General features: G+C 39.0%; 1 protein-coding gene across 21 annotated transcripts in view, besides 1 other annotated feature; it reads left to right on the top strand.

The window, feature by feature from the left end:
* Positions 1-24099, top strand: part of shot (short stop) — a 77874-nt gene that overhangs the window by 10650 nt on the left and 43125 nt on the right. For 8 of the 21 annotated variants that reach the window (NM_001169676.1, NM_166018.3, NM_001259378.1 and 5 more), the window contains exons 1-2: positions 20515-20688; positions 23110-23872. In NM_001169676.1, the coding sequence (NP_001163147.1) occupies positions 23243-23872 (630 nt within the window). In that variant the 5' untranslated portion in view covers positions 20515-20688; positions 23110-23242. Of the gene's footprint in view, positions 1-5957; positions 6152-9287; positions 9915-13550; positions 13613-13734; positions 13753-13835; positions 13896-14253; positions 14344-14436; positions 14608-20514; positions 20689-23109; positions 23873-24099 lie in introns of those variants that run through there. The other 13 variants (NM_001144187.2, NM_001144185.2, NM_166015.2 and 10 more) reach the window with 4 other exon arrangements.
* Positions 23890-24099: part of a mobile genetic element that runs on past the window's edge.

Here is a 24099-nt window from a genome sequence, read left to right as displayed (position 1 = left end):
TGTAGAGGGGGTGCCGCCAATCCCCTGGATCGCTGCATCGTACAGATTTCATTAATAAATCTAGCGAGTGTCTACGTTCTACGTTTATGTGGCGGAAAACTATTAGATATTCCAAGCACATTTACGTACACGATCGGTTTTAATGGGTAAATTAGCCTGGCAACAGGCGGCGTCCGTCACCGGAAGTACAGTTGCCACAAGGAAGTCAGCAGAGTTGTATTTCAATGACATATTTATGCCACTGGGTCGAACTGTCTGAGTTTCAAAGAAAAGTATATTAGGGAAATAGAGCTTTGAATTTCATAAAAGTTTATGATGATTATGCTCAATAATGAGCAAACATTTTACCAATTTCCCTATTGCTTCCCCATAAAAATCGTTTGCATTTTTATCACACGAAATGGTTGTTTTTATTTTCGGCATTTTGAGTTGTATCTGGAAGTTAAAGATACGCCTACCGACATAACACGATGTTGTTAATTGAAAACTGATAACTGTTTCTCTGTTTCAGACTGTTTTATTCTCCAATTGTTACCCGTTTCTGCTTCTGTTTCTTTGTGACTTTGGGTGTATCGTACTATTTCGTATTCGCATTCTCTGTTTTCGGCGATTCTCTTTTAGCATTGGGGTTTTTTAATTGTCGTTATGTATTCTCGTGTCTCCCATATCGTTCTGCAGCTGTGTATCTATATCTCGATGGGCTGTGCCTGTGTTTGTATAGATATCTCTAATTAGTTTTCAATTCAATTTGCATTTCTCGTTCGTTATGTTTCGCCACTTCCCATAACTTTATCTCTCTATTTCCAGCGACTGCTTTCGGTAATTATTCGTCTTAAGTTATGACACTTTTAAATGTTCTGGAATGTAATGACTAAAGTCTGATGACACATCTGAATATATAGGAGATGATTTGATGTGTTTTTAAGACTAAATATTTTTAATTTTTTTTTGGTGCTCTATATTGCATTAGAAAAATTCATGCAAGAATAATGACCAAAAATGGAGTAATGGCCAAACAAAACTGTAGCGCTTGAAGCCAAACAAACATCTTGATTTCCTGGCTGGCAGGTGATACTTGTGATTCATATTCACACGCACATGCAGTAAATATCTTGGTATCTAACTCCCCCCAAGGCTACAAAACGCCATATGGCACCTTTCCCAGACAATTGTCTCCCCAATCCACGGGCGCCTTTTGCTCCCCCCCCACATCCCCATATATATATATATATGTATATATAACCGAGAAACTCTTCTGACTCATTAAGATAAGCAATTTTGTGTGTCAATTTGTCAACTCCAAATGAGAGGCAAAAACTGTGGATCAAAGCGTAGGACCGCCGAAGTACTTGAATATAAATAAAATCTATATAAAAATGTACGCAGGAACACACGAATCGTACGAATTATTTGTACACAAATATTTAATTACGCTACTAATTGCCAGTGACGATCGACAGCCACGAAATGAGACACTCGGGGACTATGCGAGGTCAAGATACTTTATCGAGGGGGAAGATGTATGTATGTATATGCAATACGTATAAATTATATATTTATACTCCGCAGATGTTGTGCAATGTTTTTATTTCGCTAGATCAAGTGGCATTACTTTTCAGATCTGTGGGAGTTTCATTCAAGGCGTTACCGCTTTTGTGGCTTTCACAGAAATTGCAATGATCTCAGCTCCAGCCAATATCAATTTATGGATATTTATGACCTGTTATATATATCACAGCGATGTTTTTTTTTTGCCGATATCATACATACATACATGTGTGGGTGGAGTGACCATGACGTCACTGCTGCGAAACAAGTTGGCCTTTGTCAGCTATCGAGCAATCATTTAAATGACATTACACGCAAATAAAAGTGAACAGCAAACCGGGTACACTTTGAAAAATACTTTGTGAAATACTTAAAATAAAAATACTGAAAGTGCTTAGTTGGGGGAAGTATTTTCATTAATTGTATGCGAAGGTTTAAACTCACTTTTTGTGATATTATATATGAATGATAAAAAGTAATGAAATATTTTTAAATTTGGTATGAATTACAAAAATATTTCAAAGTTTGGATATTTATTTCAAGTGTAAGAAACGCCCACTACTTGGTGTTGTAAACCAGTTTTACTTTTTCGACTGGGGGATGGGTAACAACACTCACTACTGGGGACTGTCTGACTTCAGTGGGTCACCCAAACCCAATTCCATTGAGGAGGGTCCACGGGGCAGGGCACCCTTGGAGTGAAGTGAAGTGAGCTTACACGAATATTCCATATACCATTGTTTTTTCCCGTTTCGTCGCCACCTTTGTTTACAAAGTCAGTACAAAAATAAGGGAATATCAGTCAGTCAAAAACGAAAATATGAGGGAAAAATGTAACTTTTTTGTGGTTTGGAAGTTTTGGGGAAGTGGGGGAGTCCACTTAGCCGGCATTCCATCTCCTGACTTGTTTACACTGTGACTGTTCACAATAAGCCTGGCCAAATGCCACATTGACACACATATCATTCTGATTATTTCGAGAGTTGCAAAAACTTAATGCGGATAATGTCTCAATTCGCAGCTGGCGAACGTTAAAAACGCAGAGCGATTTAATTTTTAAGGGAACAATCTTATTTGTTTAAGTAGTGTGTTTATTTCAATAAATACTTTCTGCATGCGTAATACATTTGACATGTAATGTTTTTTAATTAGTGATGTATTAGGAATGTCTAAATTGTTTTTTAGCTTTTTTGTTTCGCTATAGAAAACCTTAGAGCTTAGTAACTTGTTGTTCTTGATATAAAAATAATAAATAATTTTAGTGTTAGTGCTAGTGTTATATTTGGCATTAAAAAACATATTTGAAAGGTTTAAAATGTATAAACTTGAATGACAATCATAAATTATGCCAATAATAGTTTTCAGCTTTATTTCAAAAATTCAATAAACGTCACAATAAAAAAAGCCTGTATAAATTTGTGTATCTATAAGCTGAAAATCAAGAATAATTGTAAGTTTTTCACCATTTATGTGACAAAGTGTGTTAAGCACATGACGTAGTGCGAATAAATTGTCGTTTCTTCTCGATTGCAATTTCAATTTGCCGGCATTCCGAGACCAAACGGGAAATTGTCTGCAGCGGCGTCTGAGTTCGAGTCTGAGTTTTCAGTTGAGTTTCTTTTTTTTTTTTTGTAAGGTTGTTGGGGCTGTGCTGCTGGTGGTTGCTGGTTGCCTTGAGACGGATGTTGGCTGTGACAGGCGGAATTCCGAAGACTTTGGGCGGGAGCGTGGGCAGCGGTTTAGTAATACATGGCAATAGAGTTATGGGCGGCAGCTGCTGCTGGCCCAGCAGTAGTTCAGTGACTATGTGGGTGAGTCCACTCAATCGTTAATAAACCATTAAGTTTTGTTCAAACAATTAAATCAAAGCCCAAGTTCCTTAGGCTTCTATAAAATCCTCGCTTGATTGGCATGCAAATTGCCAGCTCCTCCCAACAGCTCGATATATATGTATATTTTTGTTGCCCCAACTCAATGGCGTGCCAGAAGGCAATTCAAAATGCCATAACAATCAGTTGGCAATTAAATGGCGCCCCTCTTCAAAACACCTCCACCTCGCAACACCCCCCAATTGCCCAATGCCAATGGCCATGGTAATTCAAAATCTGCTCAACGATGTGCGATTGCCAATTACTAATTAAAACCACAACAGCAAGTGCATGAAAATACAGTTGAATTACTTATACACATATCGATTGTCTGGGGGTTGAGTTGTGTCCACTCGAGGAAGTGGGCCGGCTGGCTGTTTGGCCGGCCAAGAGGGAAACTAGATGACTGCCAAGTGTTGGAGTAGAAGGATTGGATTATCTAGATGCGGCAATCACTCGACTGAGACTGAGACCCAGACGGAGATCGCGACTGAAACTCCAGCTGAGCGACATGCAAATGAGCGAAGGCGGACCCAAAGACCATACCCACACGGCCGGAAAATGCTATTGTATTGCTTAAATAGGTAAAATAAACAGCGAATAAAATACAAGAATGAACTTTGCTTCCGATTGAAAATGATTCAAAAGCCAAGTATTTTCGATTAAAAGGTATATAGATTCGAGTATTCTTCATCTTTATTGATAAAAGTATAATCTTGTCATATGAATTACCATTATCCAAAATGTGTGATTTTTTCGCTGTGTGGCTCCCCTTTGGTTCTATAGGTGTATAATTTTGGCCAAAGAACCGAAAAAAGGCCAACTTGGTCGCATTAAGCCTACGCCAAAAATTCGATACTCATTTATGGACACAGAGAGGCTTAGTCACATTTTCGACCTGACTCACGTTGATGATCGAATACAAGTGATTACTACTCATTCGCACACTCGGTTGACTGAAATTCGTCTGCATAGGATTTCCGTTGAAAGCAAAACAGCTGTTTTCGTTAGCTGCTTTTCAGATCGATTTACACTTCCACTTTTTGTACTCGTATGCAATTCCACTTTCCATTTTCATAACGCGTTTTTTTTTTTTTGAAAAGCCAATAGGCCTAAAAGCTGGTGCATCTCAGCTGATCGAATGCTCTTAGTTTTTGCTCTTGAGTGGGAAAATTGAAAATCACTCGATTCTCTGCACTCTCATCTTAGTGCATCCTACATTTTTATGGGTTCTTCAACTATTTTTACACATCATTTTTTTTATTTTTGGCCGCCGGTCGTGTTTGTGTTTATGACAAACAGAAGAGTTCTTTCAACCTGCAGCTTTCAAATTTGTTTACAAGTGCGTGTCGATCTGTGGTCTCTCGATTTCCATGACCATTTCTTTGCGGCTTGACTAATAAACCACAAGAAAGACGAGAGCCAAATTAGGGCTTTCTGTTTATTAACGGCCATGACCATTAGCGGTTTATGTTATTTTCTTTTTGTACACTCGCTTCTCGGCGAGCCCACATGTTTAAGCGGCTTCCTCTGGCCCGCAGAAGAATAGCTAACGCTCTGACCAAATATGAGGAATTTCTTTTCATTTCGCAAGCACTGCACGAAAAAATAGTATAAAAGAATGAACAATAAATGTGGAGGAGTGATTTTGAGTAATTTGAGTCCTAAAGTATATTTGAATAACTCAAATATTTCCGAATGCATTAAGAGATGTAAATTGAGATCAAGGCCTTAAGCTGCAAAGTTATGTTACTAAATCATCATACATTTTTTTCAGTGCGCTTTATATCGCTCGTATTAGAGGCACAATTTTGGTCATTCTTGTTGCGACTTAAGCTTCGAAGTATGTTGGAACGCTCAAAGAGCGTTGACTTGCCGCTCTTACGCTCTTATCTTCCCACATAAAACCGGCCACGCAGTGGGTTTTGAGCTGCTTTTGAGTGAATCCAGATAAAAAGAGTTATTCAAATGAGTAAATTGAACATGCCGACAATGCATTAATACATTTGATCCGCAATTGATATATTAATTAATTAATATTAATTAATTAATTAATTAATTAATTAATTAATTAATTAATTATTAATATTAATTAATTAATTAATTAATTAATAATTAATATATTAATTATACATATTAATCCCGAAATTCTGTTTTAATATTACACCGCAATGCAAATTAAATTCATCCCTTTTCGAACAATGATCATTTGATCAGTTTGATCGAAATGAACTTCTAACGACCAGCGAGTGAATAACTGAAGAAATGAACACGTTAGTGAACGGAGTATGTGCGTTTATTCACTCGCAGCAAATTGGACAAGTGATCTTGCTCACTGAGAGCACTGTTAGCAACAACACTATCACGCAGTACACCTGCTTCGCTCACTCACACTCACCTGAAATCGCTCGCCCCCGCTCCGCTCCCGCTATTTCTCTCTCTCTCGCTCTGTATGCTCTCTGCGCTCTTGTATCTCTGTGGCTCTTGCAGTTGTATCGGTATCTCAGCACCCAAGTGAATTCGCTTAACACAGCGGCGCTCAGTCAAATTTGAACCGCGATACCGAGCGGTTGGGCGTTTATCTGCTAGAACTTCGTTCCCTTACCAGTGACTGTGTGTGTGCGTGCGTTGCGTCCGTATATGAATGCATATATGTGTGTGTATAGTGTGGCAACAACAATTTGTTAACGCACACACTTACGCGCAGTTAACGAACGCAACTTGGCCCTTTAAAAGTGAGAAGAAACCTCAAGCAAAGTGCAAAATTATAATCAAATTGCCATCAAAATCAACACTCAAAACTTATATAAAACAAACCGCGTTTATCTTTAGTGCAAAAATTGTGTTGAAGCAGCAGTAAAGACGTCAAAACACTATAAAAATAAATAAATGACTAAATCGAGTGGACTGTGATGTCCATCGTTGCGTTATCGTCCTAAATAAACTTAACCGATAAAGGAAATCATAAATGGAAACCATGAACTCAGAACTACAGAGTTCTCAAAAGCAAAAAAAGAATCCAAGCAGCTGTGTTGCATTTCTAAGATATTTGCTTGTCGCAAACGAGAAATTTTCAACTTCTCCCAACTTCTTTTTAGTTGTGCGTTGTTGTTTTTGCCATTTTTTTGTGGTTCTTGTTATTGTTGTTGTTCTTGTTGTTGTTGTCTGTCGTCGGCTGGCTTTTCATTCAATAACCAGTTTTTGTCAGATTTTTTTTCCTTTAGATTTTGGTGAGCTTGAATTGCTCTTTAGGGGCGATCTGGTCTCGGATTTTTGATCGCTGCACACGCACTAAAATCCACAAAGTCGCAATGTAGTGTGTATTTCATTTCATTTAGGTTTTTCCTTTATAAAGACAATTTAGTCATGCCAAACGCATGCACCGCTCTATACACCTAAAGAAAATATATATAAAAAATGTGTTTCAAACACAAATATATTGTATCGTAACTGTTTCGAATAACTGTAAAAGTAAAAGAGTAAAAGAAAAAAAGAGTAAAAAGTAAAACTGTAAAAGTAAAAAGAGTAACTGTAAAAGAATATAGAAAATATAAGTATTTCATTTTTTTAAAGCTAAAATCAAAAATTCTACATATAGAATAGAATACTATAGGATTTATCTAAAGAAAAGGAGTTAAGTAAATTAGATAGCTGGATTAAAAACCATTTAAATTTTCCTCCAATTCAATAAGATTTTTCTCAGTGCACCCTCTTTTCCGCCCCTATCTCTTCACCGCGTTCTCTCTTTCTTTTTACCTGTTAGTTCTGAACACACGGCTTTCTTGACATGCCAGGCATACTTAATTCCGGCTCTCCCGTTTAAACCTGGCTTAGAAAATGAGAGAAAATGCACAACTGCCATAACTGTGCCACAAAGTGGGGGAGGAAGAGGCGGTGGTGAAGGTGGAGGAAGAGGTGTGGGAGGAGAAGTGGAAGGAGGGAGAAAGAGAGAGGCGAAAAGCCAAGTTCAGACAGTGGCAGTGGGGAAATATTTTCCGTGAATTTATTGTGTGAAATTTTGCATGTGAATGGAAAATGCACACGGAACAAGCAGCCAGCAAATAACAATAACAAAAAACCCATAATAATAACAAGCAACAAAAAATATGAGTGAAAATTATTGAAAGCCACTTGCAGCAAAGTGAAAGATGCAAAAAAGACACAAAAAACTGTTGACGATGGAAAATATAAACAAAAACCGTGAAAAAAAAACCAAAAAATCTTTAAAAAAAATGAGCCAAAACTAAAAACTAAACCAAAATTCAAGTAAAAGTTCACAGAAACGGCCAAGAAAAATTGTTTGTTTGTCATTTAGCTACGTTACGCCCAGCGTTTGCATAAATAAATTAAAAATTTAAAGCAGACAATGCAAACAAATTGACAAAAGTGCAGAAGGCATGCCGAAGTTTATACACCCTTTCAATTAAAGTAGTATTTTAACAACTGAACAATAAAATTTAGTTAATTCAAGTTACTTTCTGTAGGAATATTAATTTGTTAATAGGTACCTATAGCTATGAATTGATTAACAATAAACAATTCGATTTTGTACTACAAACTTCAGATTAGAATCCATGTACCTCATTGGAAAAGTAAATAAACTACACAAACTTTGAATGAAAAATGAGTTGAGAGAGCGAAAGAAATTTCGTACATATCTACATACGACTTTTGGGTATATATAAATGTATTCGTATCTAATCAGAGCGACAACCCGTCTCCTGGGCCCGCAGCTGTTTGCGTGTCTAGGCATTTATTTATTTATACTTATTGTGTGCTTACGGGTCCGAGCCAGAAATACAGCTCCAAGCTGACCTCATGAATTGAATGGAATCACCCGCCAAAAAACAAAGCACCGAAAGTAACTTTAAAATCGGGGCAAAAGTGGAGATTTTGCAAATGAAAGTACACGAATAAAATTGGATCGCAGTTTTGTCATTGTGAAGATTGCAAAAATGGAAGAAGAAATGAAATACAACATGAGAAAAAAAAAAGTGGACACGGAATGAAATGAATTAAGTGCTCGCTTTTACTTGAGCTTTGTGTGGTGCAGCTGCGTCTGATTTCAGTTTCAATTTATCTCTATAAGTTTCAATTTGGCTGTCGGGTAAAAGTGAAGCGATCTCGATCGCGCCCTTCTCCCATTGTGTTCCACTATCTCGGTATCCCATATCTCTGGCTGTATCTGATGGATACATGGCGTCGCCAGTTCGTTCGCCCCTGGCGACAAATGCACCATGTACACCAGTGTATCTGCTAGATACATTTCGCCCAGCACGTTTTCTTTTGGCCAACGGCCAATTGGAACAAAATGCCGGCAACGCACAAAAACATAAAGTCAACTACACCAGCTATATACAAAACGCTTCTGAGATACACAGTAAAAATGATGGAATAATATTTATTTAAAATATTAAACTTGATCTTGGGGTTAGCAATGGATATTGAGGAGTAAAGTTTAAAGGGACCTTTAACACAAGTAACAAGTCTTAACATAACAAAGAATTAATACTTGGTATGAGGAACATCTTGTACAAAAAGAAAAACTTCTACAGATTGTTAAATGTTTCAGAATGGAATTGCTTTAAAAATAGACAACATTTATATTTTTGCAAGTTTTCATAGATCTTTTTTTTTTGCGTGTGCAAATAGTCGACTTCCTGAACGAGAACTTTTACTTAAATTTAGTTTAGTGCTTAGTACACTCGAATTTGGTATCTCGCTAATTGCAACTCATTTGCAATTGCTGTTTTCTGATGATTTCACGTTCAAGTACGCGGATCGCTGCGTCTGCAGCTGAATCATCTCAGCTAATTTAGGCGTACAAAATTCACAATCATTTGTATTTAAATTCGACAACTCCAACTTCAGGTCCATCCAACCGAGAGCAATAAAAATAAAAATCACAAAGTGCCATCGCAAAACAAACATAAACTCCAAAACGTGCTAAAAATCGTAAAAAAAAGATCGACAGCGAAAAAGAATTTGCGGCGAAAGTTGAGGAGTGTGTTGTTCATCACCCAAAGTGTTTCGAGTGTATCCGAGTCTTTTAATGTGCCACCCGCAAGATGACATCGCATTCCTACTATAAAGACCGCCTGGGCTTCGATCCCAATGAGCAGCAGCCGGGCAGCAACAACTCCATGAAACGAAGCAGCTCCCGCCAGACGACGCACCATCATCAGAGCTACCATCATGCCACCACCAGTAGCAGTCAGTCACCGGCAAGAATTTCCGTTTCGCCGGGTGGCAACAATGGAACGCTGGAGTACCAGCAGGTCCAGCGGGAGCAGCGGGATCGGGAGCTGTACAGCAACAACGGCAGTCTTCACCACCACCAACATCATCATCATCATCATCGCCACTCGACGACGGGCAGTGCATCATCGCCGCTGTACGAGAACAGCAGCAGTCCGGCTGCTCCCAAAAAGGCCAAGCACTCGTCCACCCAGGCGCAGCCGCAGGGTGGCTACGAGGATGCACTCACTCAGTTTAAAGGTAGCATGTCCATTTGGGATCATTTTATAGAAGATTGGGACATAATGCGTAAGTGGGAAATAGGATTTTTGCGATTCTTTTGGCATGTGTTGTGTTCCAGTTCTTTGATGTTGCCTCCGTTTTTATTTTTATTTTTTGGAAATCAAAGAAAAAGATTTATTAATTGCCGCAGCGGAAATCATTTGCATTTCAAGTTCGCTTCGTTTGTATCTCGTTTGTATGAATTTCAATTATGAATCCGTCGCGGTTTCATATATATTTCTAAGCTTAACTAACCCCAAACATGTTTTCCAACGACTGACTACAACTGACGGAAGCCAAGCTTGGGAGCAAATTATAAAGGGTCAAGGTCAAGACCCTCTTTAAATGCTAGCTTAGACTCCATAGAAGTTTTTAAGTAAATATTTAAGCTTAGTCTTCCCAACTGGTTTAAAGATTTGGAGTTGAAATATATGCAAAATCCGTAGGAATGTGAAACAGATACGAAGAACAAACAATTCTAAGCTATGACAAATAATTATCTCACTTTTTAGCAATGCATTTCGTATCTTTTGGCGGACTTTTCAAGGCCTTATCGAGTGTTATAAATACATATTACAAATCCGACAATCACCAAATTAGAAGGTGTGTTGACACTTCTTGGTGGGCAAATACAAACACATTCGCAGACCATTGGTCGCACCTTTCTTGGCACATCAAATGCTGATCAAATAGAAGGGTGCTGCCATCTCGACCTTGAATTTAATAACAGCCAAATAACTGTTCATTACAGTTCATTGGGGGTGAATTGAATTTAGGGTATGATCTACCGTCTAATCATCCCTGTTCTCTTGGGAACTTGATATTTCCATCGTTCGGACGCCACGAATACTGTGTTGTCAAATTAACAAAATTTCGGTTGGCATTAGAATTCCACGAATTTCGAAATGAACTCATTTGTCCAGTCGAAAAAGAACGGGTTTATGCTTATTGACTTTTGTAAGCATTTATATGGGCGTTTTATGCTTATGGTTATACGTTTTCGATTGCCTGGCACTAATTTGCTGGCGCCATTAGTTGGGAATTTTGTTTTTTGTTTTTTTTTTGTTGACTTGCAGATAAAAGCGGGAAGTACTTTGAATTCAATTTGAAGTGCATTTTCCTATGCTAATAGTAAAGTGTGAGTTCATTATTTATATCTGGCAAGTGAGTGAATTTTCTTATCACTGATTGCAAACGTTCAAAACACGATCAAGCAACCGTCGCCCTCCATAAAAGTGAACAATAAAAATGTTCAACTGGTAAAGCCTTAAGCCTTAAGCCTTGTTGCTAATTTCCTAATTTAGATATGCAAAAATATATCTAACATAATATATCTTGTAAAATTTGAAAATTTGAAAATTCGAATTGGATTCCTCTCCAGTAAGCGTTTAAATGTTTTCTTTAATCAGACTTGTATGATCAAACGTCCTTCTAAGGTTAAGTGTGCTAATCAATGAGAATGACTAAATGCAAAAATAAACATTAACAAATATCAAATAAGCGGCTCCGAACTCTTCTACAACAACTTAACGAACGTTTAATCGTCAAAAACAAATTCAACTTAGAACGTGACATCATCACGCGCTCTTCAAAAAGCCGCATACAGACACATATCCAGATAGTGTGAGCTACCCTGTTATGGTATTTGTGCCGTCGGAGTCGTACACCTTTGCACAATCATTATTTGTGTGAATATTTATGAACTCTTTGTGTGTTGTTCTTGGCCTAGAGGATGATAAAAATAAGCTCGATTACGAATCGGCTTGGTGTTGCATGCAATCGTGCAGAAAGATTTCTGCGGAAAGATCGGATCACCTCAATGAATGGGGCGAGTTTTTGAGAGTTCGAATCTCCGCTTGAATGGAAAATTGCAAACCGATGAGTCATCGGATTGGAACAAGTTCAAGATCTTTTCGCTTCTCCATTTCTCACACTCTCTCTATCTCTTTCTGTCACTCTCTTCGACTTGACTTAGCTGTAAGTGAAGAGCTGGAAAATTATTGATAGGGTATTAACGGTTTTGGGTTTTGTGTTATATTACAAGCAAATATTTATTTGGTCATGCAATTCCGAAAATTGTATTCGCCTGGAATTCGATGAATCACTGTAATGACATATGTTCTTTTTGAAATTTTTAACGAAGGACTTTGTCCGTTTAAGGGAGATATCTTCTGATATTATGTGCTCCAAACTTTAGTTCCTTAACCACAACAAAAGCTATAAGTAGCAACAAAATATTTATAGTTATATATGTAACACCTGCTTTACATTGTATGTTTACAACGAAGGACCTTGTTCGCTTAAGAGAGTTGTCCGCTCTAGGAAGATTTTACCGTACTTGGATTTGGACCGTCCATTTTCCACAACGATCCATTACGTATTTGCCAATTAGTTTGTGTACGACTCTTTTACAAATTGTTTATCAATAAACACGCTTCTTTTGTTGACCACACGACTAAGTTAATTTTTGGCTCGTTAGACTTTTTGTCGCCTTAAGTGATTAAGCATGAACATAAATTGGAGTATTGGTAATCCATTTGCAAGGGCATTTAAGCTTCGTTCTTACCATTTAAAAAAGGCGTAGAGAGTGGGTAATGTAGAGAGAAGAGAGTTAAACTGGTTGGGATCGTTCAACTATAGTCACTTGTTCTCTCTGGCACTTATTTTCCTTATCTTTTAGCGCTTTTGTTTTGCTTTTGAGCTTCTGCTTTGAGTTGCTCGTTGTTTTCAGATCTACTACGTTTATGGCTTTATGTGTTTGGCACTTGAATTTATCGGGTTTATCAGCCGAATTAATACTTTTACAATTGGCTCGACACTTGGAGGAGCCTTCTCGTTGACGTTCTAAATTTTCTGTAGGGTTTGCTTTTTTTTATGGATCTGCAGAACATTTCTTTTGTTCCTCGTTGATTAGATTGTGTTGAAAAAGGGTGGTTAACTTAAATTATTGCTCAGCTCTGCCCCTGCATGGAGTTATCAGTCCACAAAAAAGTTTACTAATTACCTCGAAATGTTTAACAACTTGGAAATGCTTGATTTTTGTGCCGAGAGTTGTGGCAACATGACCATTAGGTTATCTGTAGATGGGCTATTCCCACAAACTAACACACGCACACAACACTCACGCCATGTGTCAGCCAACAAATCAAAGCCAAAAGCTACCTTAACTCCTGCCCGCCCACTTCTTATCGATTTTCGAAAAACATTGACCAAAGTTTTCCGAGACCCTGAACGGAAATAAAGATAGGAAAAGCGCAAATAGGGAAATCGCACATTAATTGCCGGCAGTTGAAACATTTGTTCAAACAAGTTAATTAAGGCCCTATGAAGATTGTTCAACGCCCGCACTTGAGTTGCTAAAATTGGTTGAAAAAGAAATCTAGAAATAATCTTTTGCCGATAATTAATAACTTTGATTGTGGGCGGTTGAATTTTGAGTGTTTTACATAAACAATTCACTTCTCAATCAACGATGACGCCATACGAAATGTTTCTTCTTTCGGCATAAACTTCTCAATCATTGCATGGAATTTTGACTACTAACCTACGAAATCAAGTTTATCGAGAAATTCTAATATGCGCTCTTTTTTTTTTTTAAATAATTTCCCGTTTTAGACGAACGCGATGCCATTCAGAAGAAGACTTTCACAAAATGGGTTAACAAACATCTGAAAAAGGTGAGTTAATGATCGAGCTTTAAATGGTGACCACCACAAAAGCATAAAACTTAACTGAAATTTGTGAAACCTACTGATTTTTTTTTTTTGAAATTTCCATTTAACACCTTTCCCACAAGCAGCATTGGAAGTATGCTAAGGTACTAGCCAATAATCATAAAATACAATTTATAGTTCTTATTTTTTTTAACATACGATAAAATGAATTTCCTGCGATTTTCAGACCTATACTATGCTACATGTTTGTGTAACCACAAATGGCATACCCTGTTGTTCTCAGTCTGTAAGTCGAGCTAAAAAGGATTACCTTCAACTAAATATTTCTTGATGTTGTTTCATAAAGTTTTTATTATTTTTTTTCCAATTGTTAATTTTGTTGAGCAAGATTAAAATTTTCTTTTTAACTGCAAGGGTTAATACACCACTTTTCATTGATGTTGTTTTCTTGAGTTTTTACTAGCCGCTTATTCAAAATGTTTAATTTTACCTTGCGGCTTGTTTCTTTTGCTGTTCAGTGCCAGCAGTTTTTTGAGTTGTTTTACCTGCATGTCTGTTTTTTTGTTTTTTTGTTTGGGTTACTCTCTAATTTATTTGAATGGACTTTTACTGGTATTCCACTATAACGCCTCCCCCATCTGCAGGCCAATCGTCGTGTGGTGGACTTGTTCGAAGATCTGCGCGATGGTCACAATTTACTTTCACTCCTGGAGGTGCTATCTGGCGAACACCTGGTAAGTGTTATTCAATTGATTTCTTAGCAGTTTTGTCACGCTCTCGCCAATGTCTTTTATTCACTTCGGATTTTTATATTTTATTTTTTATAGCCACGCGAGAAGGGTAAAATGCGTTTCCATATGCTGCAGAATGCACAAATGGCTCTGGACTTTTTGCGCTACAAGAAGATCAAACTGGTCAACATACGCGCCGAGGATATTGTGGATGGCAATCCAAAGTTAACCCTGGGCCTGATCTGGACCATCATATTGCACTTCCAGGTGAGTTGTTGAGCAAATACTACAGGTATACCATATATATACCTGTATTGTACATAACTATATATTTTCATTGATTGAGCAATTGGAGCAAAACTGTGGGCGCTGATTTTTGGTGGGCAGCTATTCAAAGTCAGCGAGTCAGCAAAAGCAAACGCCCACGAGCCGCTCTTTGCGACTCAATGACTGGCTGAATGACTGGCTGACTGACTGACTGACTGACTGAAGGTGACCCCCCGGTCTAGAGTTTGTTTTCATTTGGGCGTTTGGATCGATTCATTGAGCCGACTTGGCAGCAGCGGCAGCCTACACAGCAACCAGATAGCTACAGTCTTGACACGCTACGACAAACTACGCTCGATCTTTATTTTTTATTTTTTTTTGGCAAACACGGCCCAGCCTTTTAAGGCAACCCGATTGCCTTCTCTTTGCCGCCGCCGATGACTGACACACATAACGATGCTGCTGCTGCTACAGTTCGTCGGCAGCAAGGCCGCGAGTTGGCTTTAAAGGCGTCGTGGGGGGCGGGGGGAGTGGTTTTGGCCACCTACACAACAACTGGCAGCAAGGCAAGGCAAAGCCGGCCCAATAAAATGCTGCGTTGGGATGCAGTCTTAAACAAAACAACAATCCCTGTGGGATATCTTTTACAAAAATATGTCAAACGAGATATTTATGAAGAAATTTAAAAGTAAACACACTTGACAAATAAGCATGATATCAAAAATATTCTATGAGTATAAAAACAACATTTAGCTTGATATATAGCTTAAATGTTGAATTTAAAATGACGGATACTGTGATTAAAGAACTTCAATTATATTGTTTTTGGCACTGACTGACTCATCGATGAGATACATTTCCGCAGTATGTGTGTCAATACGAAACTGGGATATTTCGCAATCTGCGACGAACGCAGATGCATTTTTCAAGTCGTCGTTGTTGGCTGTCGATGTGGCTGCGGCTTTTCTTGACTCCAACTTGATCGATGGGGCGCATAAATGCTCAATGATGCTGCCAGTTCACCGACCATGAGGCAACAGCCGCAGCAACAGTCGCAACAGCAACACGCAACTGTGGCTGCCAAATGGCGTTCATTCAATTGAGGCGAACGAATTGTAAATCACTTGACAATGTGAAACTCAATCGCGCGTCACTTACTGTTTACTGTTTACTGTTTTCTGGCTTATTCATTATTTCTTGTCTGCCTGCCGCCAAGGATTTATGTATATTGTCGCTGGCTGTTGCGGGTGTCTGATGTCATCCGAATGTGGCTCAGAGAAAAAAAAAATATGCAAATTAACTGCGATCGACATAAAAGGATATTTCTTGTTTTGCATACCAAATGATTTGACTTACAGCATTCTCAGTCTCATTTAATTTTTTGTTATCCAAATCTAAATCCAAATCGCAATCGACATCTTGCAATTATGACATAATTCCTATTTCCATTCGTGTGCAAAGCTGTTTTGTATATTCAATTAATGATCGGTGTTTTGTGGGTCAGCGCGTTGGGAAAATGAAAATATATTGTTAAAGGCGAACAAAATATAATAATAATAAGTGCTGGAGCAATTTTCTAAACAGCAGCCGCTGGCAGTTTGTAACGCTGCTTAGCTTGTAATTAAGTTATAAACTATGAACCACCCACAACAACAGTAAAAACAATACAATCAATCAGAGACTTTACCTTTACTTGAGAACATAAAACCTGTTGAGCTGCATTGTAATTTCTAGTGCTTAACACGTGGTCTCAATGATTCCGCAACAAATTAGTGCATATTTATGGCAGCTTTTAGCTTAATTATTACAGGTTCTAGCGCGCTCTAGTTAGTTGCGAGTACAACTGATGATAAATTAAATATAACAACTTCATTCAATTGGTTTGAGATACTTTTACCTAGATGGATCATCAAACTACAAAAATCTTTGTGGCCCAATTTTTTTTTGGCTTTACACGAAACTTTACCAAAAAGCTGTACGATTAAATAGCAAAACATAGTACTCTTTTTAATATACCCACCAATAACTCAATTTATGCAGCCAACGTATTACGCGATTTACTGCTTTATTTAGTACACCCAAAGCGCCATATCGAGAGCTACAAATCTTAGAGTAACCTTGCGGCTGCCACGTAAACTTCCTAAGCCGCTCAATTGCTAAATTTAAATAATAAATTGCCGCAATCCCCAAGGCGACGGTGTGTGCCAAATCGTTGAGATCTGTGTCGAATTGTTCTGACAAACGTTTTCATTATGAGCATCAGATAATTTCCCCAGCAATTTGCCATTTTTCATTGCTCGTTAGTTGTTGGGAGTAGTGGTGCGGGCATGTATGTATGCCAATCATTTATATTTGGCCAAAATGCCATGACCGATGTTTAGTCAGGTCGCCCAGGCATGAAAACTAACGCCTTGAAAGAAAGCCAAAATACAATGACCAAAGAGCCACCGAAAAGCCAGACATTCTCACGTCATCGTTCGAATTTGAAAAGATTATTATTTGATATTTTTTTTTTATTTTTTGGGACTGCTGTTTGTGGCGTTTGATTTATTATAATACGCCAAGGTATGTGTTACAATAAAGTCAATGCCAGTTGAGAAACGCCAACGGACAATAACGAGAATTACTTGAAAAAAAAATCAGGTGGAATAAAAGTGTTTTTTGTTTAGTGCCCTGCCCATGACATCAGCAATCCTCGGTTCTTGCCAAACGAAAGACTTCAACGCAAGCAGCGAACTCGAACTCTCGACCAGCTGGCTGTGGAGCATATCAAATGGCCAAAACGGATTGCTAACAGAAACAAAAACAACAGATGCACTTATTTGTCTTAATTTATGACATTGATGACTGAATTTTTGAATAGCTTGTGTTGTGTGTGGGTTCAATCTCGATCTCGAAATCTATCTATAGCCATCGCAGATAAAAACAAACAGATTTTCATTAATAAATCGATAGCTTGGCTTTTGACCAAATAAGGAAACAAGCTGCCCGTGTCCACCTCTCTCACTCTCTCTCTTTCTAATTATGATTCGCCATCCTTTTCTGTTTGGTATGCAAATGTCATGAGCTGTCTGGAATAGTTATTTGCACTCGTGAAGCGTTTAGCCAATGTATGTAAGTGTGTTTCTAATGACTTGTAATTAATATGAAAACTCAACGCTGTATAAATTTCAAGTGTGTAGATGAAATTATAGGCGACGAGGTAAACGATTCGATCTAGCTGCCAATGGTGATGATGATGAGCCCACACGGTGATATCCCTAGGAATGTCATACGTATTTGGTGCGGTGCGAGATGCGACACCTACACCTCACTAGTCACTAGACACCCCCACAAGTTCCGTTCGAGGTTCGGGCGACTAACTAGAACAGCGAGTTGTACAGAGAACAAAAAGATAAGATATTTCTATATAATTAATTAAATGTCGATTATATCTGGGCACTTAATTGAGTTTTATAGATGTAGTATTGTTATATCGATCAATATGATTATGATTATGATTATGGCATATGACAAAATTGCATATACTACATATTTTTTTCTGCGTGTGGAGATTCCCGTTGGGTTGTAAGACTATGAGAGGTTAATATGGATATTAGTAGCTACTGATTCCGCTTTGTTTTCCCACCACAAACAACACATTTCAAGTGCAAAACAGTTCTCAAATTACGAATAGTGGCAAACATAATGCAGCATTTGTTTACTGGGTTGCATCATATCGGTATTAATAAGCATATGCCCAATATGAGTACTTAGCCGTAATACCTACACCCCACACCCCACACCCCCTCCCCGTCACACCCCGCACCGCATTCCTTGCAGCGGCTAATTAGATTTGCAATTCAGTTGCACAGTTTCTCTGAGCCATGGGAAACTCAAGGTGTGGGGTCTACTCGTACGTCTGCCTGTATTGACCATATTGACTATAGCGTTTCGAGAGTGTGTGTGAATCGAAAAACAACTGACAGCAGTTAAGCGTATTTATTACCCATACATAAATATGGCCAGCAAATATGCCGGGCCAACAACAACAGATGTAGTTGTCGACGCAGTCAGTGCCTTTTACTCCATATAGGGCAACGCCATCGGGGGTTTAAGCCATGTAACATGCTAATTAACCCATGTTGGCAGTACGCGAGCGAGTGTTTCGAATGTTTATTTGTATCTTAAGCACACGCGAATCAAAGGCACTTCCGTCTGGTTTGGCCCAGCCTCGCATATAGATTTCGACACCCACTTGAATCGAAATCGTTGGACTTTCTAAGTGCAAGATTATTGCAATAGTTCTGACTTGCCAGCCTTATTTGGCCGGAGATTGATGGGGGAAATGCATGCCATGTGTCGGTGATTGTTGCTAATTTGCATTAATTATTGATGTAGTGCTTCCCTTACAGTCTTTATATAAATGCGAAATTTTCTTCGGGCACTAAATTAATTTAACTTTGAAAATTGTATAATGCACACAAAATGTTTTAATTTGCTTCAAGTAATTTTCAGTTTTTTCCCATTTTCTTTGCCATTTTCCAACGCTTTTCGCGGCTGCCCTTTATCATTTCATTTGCTGTGAGTGAAACCTGTTAACATAAGTGGTCATTTCGTCTTTTTGCCGTCTTTTTGGGTCACTATGCGATGTAATGAGTTGGTCGTGATGTGTTATGAGATTGAAATTCAAACCTGCGAAATCCCAAAAATACCATGGGGTCATAGCGAATCGCTGTTTTCTACGTTTCTTTTGTTTTTTTTACTACCCAACAGGGTTTTTAATCAAAACTCGTTGTTCATAATCTATGTACTACCATTTTGACTACTTCTTCATTTATATTTTTTTGCCTCTGTCTTGTTCTTTTCCATCATCAAGTTCTTCGTCTTGTTTCCATTATTATCATTCTTCTTCTTCTTTGGTCGGGTGTTCTTGTACTGCTGAGGATGACGTACTACCGACGACTTTGGTTGGAAGCACTGTGTGAGTTGGGGCTACCACAACAAAATTTCAAATGAGAGAGGGAAAACTGAAGCCGGTATTGTATAATATACCATCTCTTTTTGGGCTTAGCTTTATATGTTTTGTAAGCCTTGGAGTAAGAGATCACAATTCGAGCGGAAGTATTCAATTAGCTTATTAAAGCATTTAAATTACTTGGGCTTTTAGGGCAATTATTTAACAGGTAAAAGTAATGGTCAAGTTGAAGTGTATACATTTATTCCCTTTATCAAACTTTATACCTTTTAGTAAGTAGTTTAGAACTAGATGATCTTAAAGATACGCATTTATTTGGAAGGATTAAAATACCTTAATTAACTCATTTCCGATTGTAGGCCTTTGGTTGAAAGTGGGCATCTCTATAAATGACATATGTGTCTCCATTAACAATTATCCAGTTTGTAAGGGTATTTCAAGCATCGCTGCCCTTGTGTTGTTGTTGTTGCTGCCGGCGTATGTGTGTGTGTGTGTGTGCGTTAGCGTGGGCGTCGCTGCCAGCGTCGGCGTCCGCGTTGCCATGGCAGCAGCGTCAAACACACAGGTGTTGGTTGCAAATACGTCATCAAAGAGTTACCGCGCAGCGGTGGCAGAAACAGGTGGAATGGCAGCAGAGGTTGTGGTCGAGGCAGTGGAGTGTTGCCACCAACACACGTACACACGCACAGCTGTCAGCACGATCGCGATTCCATATCCATATATTCCATATTCCACTCGTGACGCCGACGTTGACGTTAACGTCAACGACAACGCCAACGCAGGCAGCGATCGCCATGTGCCAATTCCACTTTGTTTCAGCTTCGCTTCTATTCTGGCCTGTAAACAAAAAAAGCGAAGCAGCGCCGCAACGGCGACGTCGACGCCGACAGAAGCGTCAACACCTGGCCAAAGCCACACTTTAAGCGTTTTAACTTGGCCCGATCGCTTTTAGTTGTTGTCGAGACGCCGCCGCACACATTTCACGATACCTCTCCATAAATATTTGCAAAAATTGTATAGAAATAAATAAAACGCATGCGTTCCTCGGGAACCGCGGAATTACAAAACTGAACGAAAACAACGGGAACGCTTTTTCGTAAACCCGGAAAATCTTTATAAAGTGTGTGTGTGAACTAGAAAGATCCAAAACCCAAAGCCAAAGTGATTTCAATCAATTAATGCGACTTCGCATGATGTCAGAATCTTGCGTTATAATCGCTCAGCCTCTCTGATTTATTAAATGCCGCCAATTTCAATTGATTTCAATCTCTTGCAATTTAGTTCCATTTCAATTATTTTTTTATGACAAGTTTATTACCGAAATGCGGGGCACGGTTTGTTTCAATTCGTTCGTTTGTTTGCAAACAAAATGCCCCGCGAACGGAGTCAAGTAGCTGTAAAATAATGACGTACACCCCACTGTTGAACTCGAAGCCACCCCCCCCTCCACCACCACCTACCCCCTTTCCCGTTTCCATCTCGTTTCGGTTTTGGTTTCGGTCTCGGATTTTTCGCCGCTGTTCCAGTTCGTAGCTTTGAAAAACCATTTTTTTTGTGCGTTGTTTGTGTCTCGTATTTTATTTTGCAATTTTCAACGCTCTCCTCAAGTGGTTTATTGTTTGTCTCGTTGGTTCTGAGGATGGTTTATTAATTTTAATTTATATGCCCACAAATCGTCTAAATCTGAAAATGCTAGTGAAGATCACCCATATCTAAATTAACAGCTTGTTTGCTTTTCTTCCTTTCTTTAATGAGCTTTAATTTATGAATCTCCCATCTGAAAGCGCTTTCAAATGATTTAGTGTTTGATTCACTGCATTTTATATGTTTTCTTAATTGTCTCCAAAACCGGAATTTTGTACATTTCTTTTAAATTAATAAAATGCCAAATTAGTTGTCATAGCCATTAGTCTTCCACCCTGCCAAGCTTAACTACTGAAGGTATTTCGAAATTTTGATTAGCTTCAGATGCATTATCCATTTAATTTATAACCTCGAGCTGCAATAATTTTCTGAATTAACGCTCCTTGTCGTCGAGCAATGCAAATTGGCAGGCACCATTGAAAATCGCACATCTCCAAACTTTGAACAGTAGCCAAAAAGCCAAAATAGGCAAAGACCAGATTCAGTTTTTTTTTTGCCGCCTTTCAAAAGACTCATTGAGAATGTCAAGCCATTAACGCCTCTTAGAGACGCCTCCACAGACACTTTTTCGAGCTGTTCGTTCGCTCGCCGCCCCAGGTATTTTTCTTATTTCTCTATCATTTTTGTTTTTAGTCATAATCACATAAAAAACATCGCGGATCGTTTATAGTGTGCTTAAAACGCTGCAATTAGCATTTTTGGTGGAATGGTTGTGATATGTGTGTGTTTGTTTGTTTGTTTGTTTGTCACGGTGCTGCGCAGGCGTTAAACGCAGCCGCAACCTCCATTTAAAAAGTCCGTTCTCCATTACCAATGCAAAACAAACATTTGTCGTGCCTTTTTATGCTGGGTGGGCGATCTTTTTGGCCTGGCCAACTGTTTTATTGATCTTGAGCTATATAGATTAATCTGGAGGTTTCCATTAGAAGCAGAGGTTGTAACAAGGCGGTGCGAATATGTTTACAAGCTAACCAGCTGTTAGCTGTGATTATAAAGACCCTTAACAATTCGTTCACTTCCTGTTTATTTTATTTTTATTAGTGTAACGCCAAAAAAGAGTCACTCTCTGCTGCATTGTTTTTATACAATTTTGTCACACTTGCGAATTATTTGCCCCTTCACCTGAACAATTACTGTTGTTTGTTTTGATTAATATTGAACCTAAATATTTGTTTAAAAATTTTGTAGTAAGCACAGAACGTAAGTGGAATATGTGTAATTCTGCTATTTTAGATTTGAGTAATGTCTTGGAATCTTGATATTCTGTATACTATGTATTTACCCCTCAACATATGCAAGTTCAACATTAAAAAAGAGGAAATTTATTCAAACTTTTTCCTACACTTCCTATAGTGCAAATATGCCGTAAGGCCAGCGGTGAATATGCCCATATTCCCTGTTCCACTACCATATCGTTCCTCTCCCCATTTTCCTATGCAAAATAGGCTTGCGTGTTCCGAAACTAATGAATCTCTGCCCATGAATCAGCGGTGTACATTAACTTTTTGCGGTACGTATGTGTGTATTTTTGCAAAAAAAAAAATACAACAAAAAATGTCGGCAGCAAAAGAAGCAACAAAATAGCGCCAAGAGCAAGACAGACAGACAGTTGGGATAATTATGTGTACGTACAACACAATAAATAATTCGCAACAACAATGGGGTTGCCCTTACTCCCCTCGGCATACCCACCCCCCTCGCTCCACTTTGGCTCGGTTCGGTTAAATTTACTTCACTTCAGTTCTCGATGGGGTTTCTGAAAAAAAACTCCAGGGCAATGCCACATAGAACCAGACATCCGGTGCTGGTTTGGGGATTTGACTTTGGCTTTAGGTTTGGCTTAATTAAACTGAAATTGTAAGGACCGGCAAATAATTAAACTTATTTTGGCAATCACGTAGAATTACGAAAATCGGCGCAAAAGAAACGCGGCAATACGAAACGATCTTCTAACGAACCTTAGAACGAAACGACACAAAGTGAAACAAACGAAAGCATCGATAACTGCGTAAGCAGTTCGATTATAACGATAACATGCACTCCAGCTCACAATCGACGCTGAAGCGCACACAACAACTGGTGCGGCAGACAAATGGTGGCAGGGGCGATGTTCTGAGCAGCGGATCCGAAGTGGTTCACTCCTCCCGAGGACCGGCAATAACCACCAATATCGATGACTCGAACTTGCGCTATCGTCATGAGACAAAAAGGGAGCGCACTGTGGAAGCGGTGATTACGGATTATCCAGGTGTATCACCCCTTGGTAGCGTTCCCCATGAACGAACCAACTTTGAGCGCACTGTGACCTTCCAGGATCCCACGGGAAATTCACGTCGCCTCTCGGAGACTGGAGCTTTGGTACCGGCCGGTGCAATTCCAACGTCGTCGACTCATTACCAACAGGTGACGCGAAATAAACGCATCTCCACAGAGGTATTGGGCTCCAGCGTGGAAAGCACCAAGACATCGCAAAGAGCGCCAAATGGCCATCGCCGTGTAACCACGCACATTGTCCGGAAAGTGACCACTTTGAGCAGGGCGGAGGAGAATGCTCAGCCTGCCGAGGATTTGTTGCCTCCGGCTAAAATGATTCGCAGCTCGGAGTTGGAGTATCGTCGCGCCCTGCCGCCGGCTATAGAGTCGTCGTCCACGCAGCGCAGAGAGGTAAAAACTGATCTTTTTTTTTTTTTTTTTTTTTTTTTTTTATTATTATTATATACGGCAGGAAAATGAAATCTTCTAAAGATACCATCTAATGTCCTTGGATGGCATGCACGATTCATAACCCTCAGCTGAGGGCTTATGCCTACGTACTAAACAAAAACCTCCGCTCTCTCTCCTGTCCTTGTCAAGCTCACCGGGGCTGCCAGTCAAGGTATTTCATCGGTGAG

The sequence above is a fragment of the Drosophila melanogaster genome, chromosome 2R, assembly GCF_000001215.4.
Source record: "Drosophila melanogaster chromosome 2R".
NCBI lineage: Eukaryota > Metazoa > Arthropoda > Insecta > Diptera > Drosophilidae > Drosophila > Drosophila melanogaster.
The sequence above is the reverse complement of the archived record's forward strand: the minus strand, read 5'-3'. Positions and strand labels throughout refer to the sequence as shown.